Raw genomic sequence first — 8,171 nt, forward strand, 5'->3', positions numbered from 1 at the left:
GGCCCTGGCGTGTATTTGTGGTTTGTGGGACTGCACTGACAGCAAAAGGCTGTTTTGGCTCAGGGACTGTTTGTTTTGGTATTTTACTTCTATGATCTTAATTCTGGTACTTAAATATGGTGTATACATGAAACAGGGTGGGGAGGCCCTATGTTCTCCGGTTACGAAGGATGCCATAGCCAGAGACACAAATGTGTCCTTGGGTCTGCCATGACTGGGATTCTGGATTGTGTAAGTCCCATTTTTACCCCTTCCAGGTGATCTCTGAGACATGGCTACTGTCGAGATGCTCCAATCCATGAGGTCCTCCACAAAGGCTGGTAGATTCCAGACGAAGGTGGTAGCACCTCATAATCTGGAGCTAGTCAGAGAGGCAGAGGAGTCTGGAACTGTAAGTACATGCTATGGACCAGGAAGGAGCTGTGCTTTCAGGGAAGGTCCAGAGTCTTGCCTGGATGTGCTACTAGAGCAAAGTTCAAAGAACATACTGGGCATTGCACTGGAGTAGCTGAAACATGAGTGCGTGCTTCTGTCCATCCTCTTTGTGTGGGCAGTCATACCTTCTGTCATGTAGACATAGTTGCCAGTGCTACTCTGGCCATAAGTGCCCTCCAAGCAGTATGGTGGGCTGCTGAAACTCTGCCCCAAGGCTTGAGACACATGGCTGGTCCCAGATAGAACAACTGTTTTGGAACCTCTTCTATCTCCTATCCTGTGTGGAGGACAGCAAGCAGCAGTGGAGTGAGGGCAATTCCTCCATCCCATTCACAAATGTCCCCTTTGCTGACTGGAGCCCACTTGACTGGCAGTGACCTCGTGCCAAGGCTCTGTCAAGGAGATATCTCTGTATACTTCAGGGGAGAGGTCTGTGTGACCCCTCAGAGACAGACAACAGAGAGAAAACAAGTGCTAGTTAAAAAGCGATCACTACAACTTGGACCCATTCTTCTTCACCTCAGTCACAGAATCATAGAATCATAGAACGGTTTGGGTTGGAAAGGACCTTAAGATCACCTAGTTCCAACCCCTTGCCATGGGCAGGGACACCTCACACTAGACCGTGTCACCTTGTCCAGCCTGGCCTTGAGCACTGCCAGGGAGGGAGCAGACCTGGCACAACGCTGCTTTTCTGCTTTCCTCTGATTTACCCAGCAGTGACATCTCCACGTGTGTGTTGGTTGTGAGCGTTGTGCAAGGATGGAGTTCAGGGTTTTTTGGGAACTCTTCCCTACTCCCTGCAAAGGTCACTGGCTCAATCCCGCAAAACTAAAGAGGAAACAAATACCTGAAGAGCAGAAATCCCCAAGCACAAGACATCAGACCGTGAAGGAGAAGCTCATGGTACAGAGGCACTTGGTGAGAGCATGTGTATTCCGCTCTCAGTCGTTGATTTACTGATATTAAATATTTCATGAGGTAACTTCCAGGACTATCCTTTGGGTGTGATTACACATTATTCATCAGTGGCGCTTGAACAAGAAAAGCCTTTCTGAGCACAGGCGTTCTGTAGCTTTTGCTGGTGTTTTCTATTTCAGCTGACTCCCTCTGCCTTCCTGAAGGAGATGTCTCTCAGCACTGAGCAGAGGCTGGCCAGCACTCGGGAGATGAGGCGGCCCCGGATTATCCAGCTTGGGGACATGAGTGAAACCTCCAATGGAAAGGTAGTCTTTTCCTGCCCTTTCCCTTGCTGTTTGATGTGGCATTTGAAGAGGGCACATGCTTGTAACAGGCTTGCCCCCAGCTTACCTGAGGAGCTCAGTGAGTAGGTCCTGTTGCCATTTCAAACGTGGTGGTGGAGTTCCTTCTACTGGGGGAAAGGTAAAACATTTTTCTCCAGTGAGACTGTGGGACCAGTGCAGCTGGAAGAGGGGAAAAACAGCTCACAGTAATGCCTCTGCTCTGGAAGCATTTGCTGTTTGTGTATTCAGACATGCTTCTGCAGTAGTATTAAATAAAACAGCAATAATGGAATACACTAAAGCATCCATTCAGAGGTCATGGAAAAAGAAGATACTAAGTCCAGTCTTAGTCCAATTGCCCAATAATGCTGAGAAAAGAGCTGAATCTTACCACCATCCAGCATTCACCTCATTGGTCTTTTTTCCTAACTACTGTGTTACTTTCTTTTTGGTCTTACGTCCCTGGTACTGCTGTCTTCTTACTGGTTTCTAGGCTCTATAAAGAAATAAAGACATTTGGGCATGTGTGGGACTTGGTCTTGCTCTCCGGGAGTAAAGATCATCCCCAGTTGTTTCCCTGTGGAGTCTCATTGAAATTCTCGGGGTTTGCTTCCTCTGTGAGTGCTCATGGCTCTTTCAGTAAATCTCTGGAGCTGAGTGACTGCATTAGCAGCGGGCTCTGCTGGAGGTAAGCACTGCCTTGCATTTTGGAGAAGGAAACCTGAATAAACACCCACCAAAAGACCTTCTTCTTTTGGGGCTGTTCAGCATGGTCCAGAAACATTTGATCAGCTCAGAAGATGGGTGGGTGTGCTGCCATCTCCTTCATGTGAGCTGGGCACATGTACTCACCAAGAGACGGTACTTCACTGGAGATCGGTGTAGGATTCTCATTCATTAATGTATGTCCCAGCAGCTGAACCTCTCACTGCTGTGTCTTGCATCTCCAGTTCTCAGCAGTTGACCTGGACCAGAGCTTGTTTCAGCCTTTCCCATCAGAGGTGGTGTTTCAGAACTACCTTCCTTGCGAGGTCTGTGAAGTGCCACTGATTCTGAGGAACAAAGACAAGGTAAGTGCTGGGACATGGAGGTTTAACACTGTGGTGGAAGAGGAGAGCATATATACAGCATAGCAAGTTGCCTGCTGCAGCACAGCACATCTGGAATAAAATGTCTCACCACTCTTACTTTGCAAGATGTTGGAAATCTTCTCATGCTGCAGATTCTCCCTCTGATTTTGGCTATGGGTTGGTGGTATCTAACCCAAAGGAACTTTTCTAGGCAGCGTGCTTCCTGTTGAAAGCCCTGGATTGATGGGAATGTTGAGGGCTGTATAGTTCGTACTTGCTCAGATGCTTTACCTTGAGTATGCACCATGTCCTGGTGGCTCCTTGGTTAATCGTGGTTTCTGGCAGGGCATTTTTCCTCTCTCAGACTGTTTAGCTGCCTCTGTGCAGCTCACTGTCCACTTTATGGTGGAATAAGTTACAATTTGTGGCATTAGCACCCCAGGAAAGGTGGTTTTGAACAGCAGTGGAAACAAAACGATTTAGTGGAAGCAGTGGGGAGGACTTCAGGTGTCACTTTAGGCTCCTGCTAAGCACAGCACAGCCAGGGTAATGTGCATTTTGGGCAATCTTTGCTGTAAGTATCCACTTTTCTTATTAAAATAGGCCTCAGTTTCTCTTTTTCTACTGCTCTGCTTCACTCCTTCTAAGTCTTTTGGCTTCAGCTGCTCCATTATCCACACAAAATGTTTGTCTCTGTCAAGTACCAGGTGAACAGTTAATTTGCTTCCCCAAGTGGAAAAGCACATCTGCATTAATATTCCTGCTATTCCCCAGTAAAAAATTATATACTTGTTCAGCTGCACCTTGGGATTTCTATACCCTGTAAAAGGGAGGCAATGTGTGAACTGTTGACTTTATCCAAAATTCTGAGGGGGAAAAAAAAATGTTCTGAAGCCAGTAAGACCTCCACCATTGGACAGCACTGGTGTAAAAGTAAGATTGTCTCTAAGGAAAATTCTTGGCATATTTAAGTACACAAAGATAGAGATGATAATCCCAAAAGAGGTTATGATGTTCTCCCTTTGCTGGCTTTTGGTAAAGTCTTGAAGAAAAGCAACACTGTGCTCTGTCTCAAAGTTTTCTCACCAGTTTCCCAGATTCCTCTGAATCATACTGCATGGTAGCCTGATGTTGTCTGCTCCATAAAAATCCAGCTAACAGCAAAGCGTACTCCAAATGGAGGATATTGCTGGCTCCGTAAGCACTTAATCCCAGAAGTGCTTCACTATATACTTGCTGCTCTTACCTATATGCTGTAAAATTCTTTCTTGTCTTCAGGCTGCTTCTCACCACCCTCAGAGATGTTCTGAGTGGCTTTTGATGAAGATTGTTGCCACCTGTGCTCATCTCCCAAGGGAGCTGGTGGCTAAAATGCTTGTCTGCAGTATGAAATTGGATCCTGGAGCTCACAGCAGCAGAGCATTGCTGGGAGCAAAGGATCTTTGCGAAGCTCAAGACTGCATTGGCCATGGGTTATCAGGCTCGGGTGGGTGGTGTGGAATGAGTCTCCATGTTTTCCAAGCCTCATGTGGGTTTGTTGTTTATCATAGAATCATACAATGATTTGGGCTGGAAGGCATCTTTAAAGGTCATCTAGTCCAAACTCCCCTGCAATGAGCAGGGACATCTTCAACTAGAGCAGGTTGCCTTGTCAGTGAAGCTGCCTGTCAGTCAAACCTGTTTTAGACTTTCTGAGATGAGACTTCATACTCAGGGGTTGATACCTGCGTGCTAGGAAGTGCCTGCTTGCTGTCTCCATGCATGTGGTATCCCAGAGGGCAGAAACCTGCAGCAGGGTGCCTGCAGGGATGCCTGGCTGTGGGGACGAATTCACAGACATCTGGCTTTGCTGCAGTGGCAACTGCCTGGCTGCAAGCACCAGGCCGCGAGAGCCTCTGGGAATCTGTGTTTGGCTTTTCATAATGAAACCACACTGTGAGTCAGTGCTATCACATATCTCAAGGCAGAAAATGCCATTGAAGCCCATAATTGATAGGTACAGCCTGGGGGGTTGTCTGGCTTTCCATCATTTATGCAAGTTGACTGCTCTCATCTTCTGCTTCAGCCTTTCCTTGTAGCGTGTTGTGCTTTTCCTTTGCTTCTTTACACCCGCCTTTAAATTCTTTTAGCCATCCCCTTCTTTCTGGGTGTTTTTTTTATCTTGCTATGCTCCTCCTTTTCCTCCTTAGGTTTGCTTTTATTCCCAGTAAGGCCACAATGTCTGTGGTCTCCTTCTCTTGCTGGTCTGCCAGCATGACTAGCACAATAGCTTGACTGCCTCACTAAAACTTGGTATGTTAGAAGTGAGTTCCTTCCTTCCTCTAGTAAAACACATACTATTTTGCCTTCAGAGATACATTCCCCCTCTAGAGGCATGGGTGCGTACAGGCAAAAGCAACCAGGTTCTTTGGTCTTGTTGAATATACTGGTGACTTCATTCAGGTGTTTCACCTCTGTGTTCCTGGTGCATTATCTGCTTGGTGCTTCTTTCACAGCAGTGCACTGCCCTGCTGCCTCTGGCCTAGAGCTGTTTGCCCTGGCAGAAGGGGTTCAAGTCCACCCTTGTGTATTATGTGAGCTAAAAGTGTTTTGGAAAGGTGGCTAAGGAGAGATGTCACCAGGGCATGGCCAGGTCTCCTCTCCCCTTGTTTCCACAAGTGGCAAAATAATAATTTCATGTCTGTCCTGCAGGTTCCTCGGTTGGTGAAGCTTGTCTTTGAAAACTCGCCTTATTTCAAGTTGATCAGCCCCGATGGTGGGAGCCATAAGGTAGCACCTGGCATGTCTTTAACCTTCCACATCCTTTTCACCCCTGAGGAGAACAAGGTGAGACTGGAGGTCCCAAGAGATGGTGCCTTCAGTGGAAGGTGGACCTGCAGGGCTGGTTTCAGAACAGGGTATCTGGTGGGGGTTTTGAGGAACTGTCCTGATTCAGTGGAGTTGCACTGGATCTAGAACTGAGAGAAACTCTTTCCTCATGATGCAGGTTATGCTCGCATAGGCTGGAGGCTCTTACATGTTTCTGACTGTTTTCATCCTTCAGTGCTAGAATACGTAATGTAAGGTCTGTTGGCTTCAGGCATGAGTATTCTCTGTGGTAAAGTGGCCTCTCAGAGTGTTGGTTTCTCATATCTGTCCATTGCTACATAATGATGTGTTTGCTGCAATAATTTTAAACACAGAACAAGGAACAAGCAATAGGACAAGAGGAAATGGCCTCAAGCTGCAACAGAGGAGGTTTCAGTTAGAGATTAGGAACAACTCCTTCCCCAAAGGGTGCTCAGGCATTGAAACAGGCTGCCCAGGGCAGTGGTGGAGTCACTGTCCCCAAAAGTGTTCACAAACCATGTAGATGAGGCCCTCAGTGACAGGGTTTAATGGTGGCCTTGGCAGTGCTGGGGTAACGGTTGGACTTGATTATCTTAAAGGTCTTTTCCAACCTGGTTGATTTTATGATTCTATCACAAGTGTGATGAAGAAGTCTGTTTAAAACTGACCAGTTATTTGGAGGACCCAAAGTTGAGCCTGATCAGAGTGAGGACCACCACCTCTGTAAACTGCAGTCCCTTTAGTGTTTATCATGTTGGACACAGCAGTGAGACAGCAGCACGTTATCCTAAAGCCACTATTTTTCTTGTACTTTCTGGCATTTTCTGTGGGTTACAGTCCATAGTGCACTATGAGACTTTCTCCAGGCTGTGGGCAGGCAGTCTGCAGCTAGTCACCTCTTGGCATTGTGTGGTGCCACTGGCCACTGCAGTTGGGACTGACCGGCTGTGCTTTCCCTCCCTGTGCTTTCTTGAGCATTCATGAGGGAAGATGCACATGTACCAGTAGGGAAATGTCAGGGAGAGGTATTGACAAGATGTTTAGCCCTCTCTCTACTGAATGGTAGGGGTTCAATTATTATGGAAGTACTAGAGGAACGAATAGATCCAGAGAGCTTTTCTCTTTCCCGTCTGGCAACCACTTCCCTGCCTAACCCTAGGCTGGAGCAAAGCTGATGCTTTCTTATACCCTGGAGTTTCAAGCTTTGCAGCTGCTCTGTCCTGAGGATACTTATCTGCCTGCATCCAGCCGTGAGTTCAGGGCAGAGCATGTGCTGTGCACATGGCAGGGACTTTTTTCTGGGACGTTGGGACAACAGTGCTGTGGGCCTGGCAAGTCTGATTCTCTGTGATGTGAAGGGTCACGGGTGTTATCCGGAGGCTTGTTATACAGAGGGATTTTGTACACGGCATGGAAAGGAGGAAGCACTGCAGGGAAATGAGGGCAGGCCGGCTGACTCCTTCCACCAGCATCCTGCTGCCTCTTTGCATGACTTTGGTTGAGAGCCAATGTTAGGGGATAGCTCTGCACCAGCTGATGTTTCCACACCAAGCCGTAGGTGCAAGATTCCTTTGAGCATAACTGTTTTCTCATCTTCCATTTGCTGCTTAGGTTTAGTTGAACACTTTGTCCTATCCTCAGACAGCATGGGTAGAGAAACCTGAAGAGGAACTGCCCTGTGGTCCCTAGTTACCCATGCTTGTACAGTGTGGGTGTTCTTGTGCCACCCTGTGTTCCTGCGTGTCCTCATGTTATGTTACTTACATCTGATCATGTAGACAGTCCAGGACGTGAAGTGCCCAGGTAATAGATGCTTTGAATTCACGCGGGCTGTCCTTAGCTTTTAGTGTAGAAGGCTTAGGATGCAAAATTGAGTACAGAATTGCTAATTCAGAAAGACTTGCTGAAGATGAAATGCTGTCCTTGAAATGTGATATTCAGTTCTGTAGGTAATTTCCTGTATTCCCTTCCTGGCATTTTACCTTCCAAATGCAAGAAGCAAAAGCCCTTACACAGTTTCCAGTCTGAATATCTTAGATGTCTAAAAGAAAAGATCCTTCTTTATTCTCTTTAAGTCTTGGATGTGACAGCATCTGTTATGGTGACCTTAAACCCTAGCTGAGGGTTTAAGGTTTAGCTGTTGTGTTATAGCAATAGCTTCCTGTCTGTGCCTCATCTGGCTGCCTTAGGTCCCTTCCAGGCTCGAAGAGGACAAGTATAGAAGCAGGAAATCCCAAGTGCAAAGGAATCTGGATTGGTTCTGATTAAGGGAGTTTGCTGCTGTGTGCAATTCCTAAATCAAATTGTCTGCTGGTACTTCAACAGTTACAAAAATATCAAAGGAGTTAAAAGCACTGAGGAGAAAAGATCAGGACAGCAAGCAGGTGATAAGAGGCAGAGCTCTTACCAAGTCACCAGTAAGGGAGCTGCTGGAGGCAGTGGCTCCTAGCCCTACTGCAGCAGTTTGACCACTGGTTTCACTGGGGGCAAGGCGATACTTCCAGCACAGCAATGCCACACTGTACATCTGGGGATGGATCTGTACATCCTTACGGGAAAATGCTGTTAGTGATTTGATTTGCCTTCTCCTGCT

General features: G+C 47.0%; 1 protein-coding gene across 1 annotated transcript in view; it reads left to right on the forward strand.

Moving 5' to 3' along the window:
* Positions 1-271: 271 nt before the first annotated feature.
* The window catches only part of HYDIN (HYDIN, axonemal central pair apparatus protein), a gene marked incomplete at its 3' end in the record, with an annotated part of 98,009 nt that continues 90,109 nt past the window's right edge, over positions 272-8,171 (forward strand). Inside the window, exons 1-4 of the mRNA XM_010011927.1 lie at positions 272-391; positions 1,536-1,661; positions 2,630-2,749; positions 5,441-5,575. Coding sequence (XP_010010229.1) covers positions 272-391; positions 1,536-1,661; positions 2,630-2,749; positions 5,441-5,575 — 501 coding nt within the window. The remainder of the gene's footprint in view (positions 392-1,535; positions 1,662-2,629; positions 2,750-5,440; positions 5,576-8,171) is intronic.

The sequence above is a fragment of the Nestor notabilis genome, unplaced genomic scaffold, assembly GCF_000696875.1.
Source record: "Nestor notabilis isolate BGI_N333 unplaced genomic scaffold, ASM69687v1 scaffold1463, whole genome shotgun sequence".
NCBI classification, from domain to species: Eukaryota; Metazoa; Chordata; class Aves; order Psittaciformes; family Psittacidae; genus Nestor; species Nestor notabilis.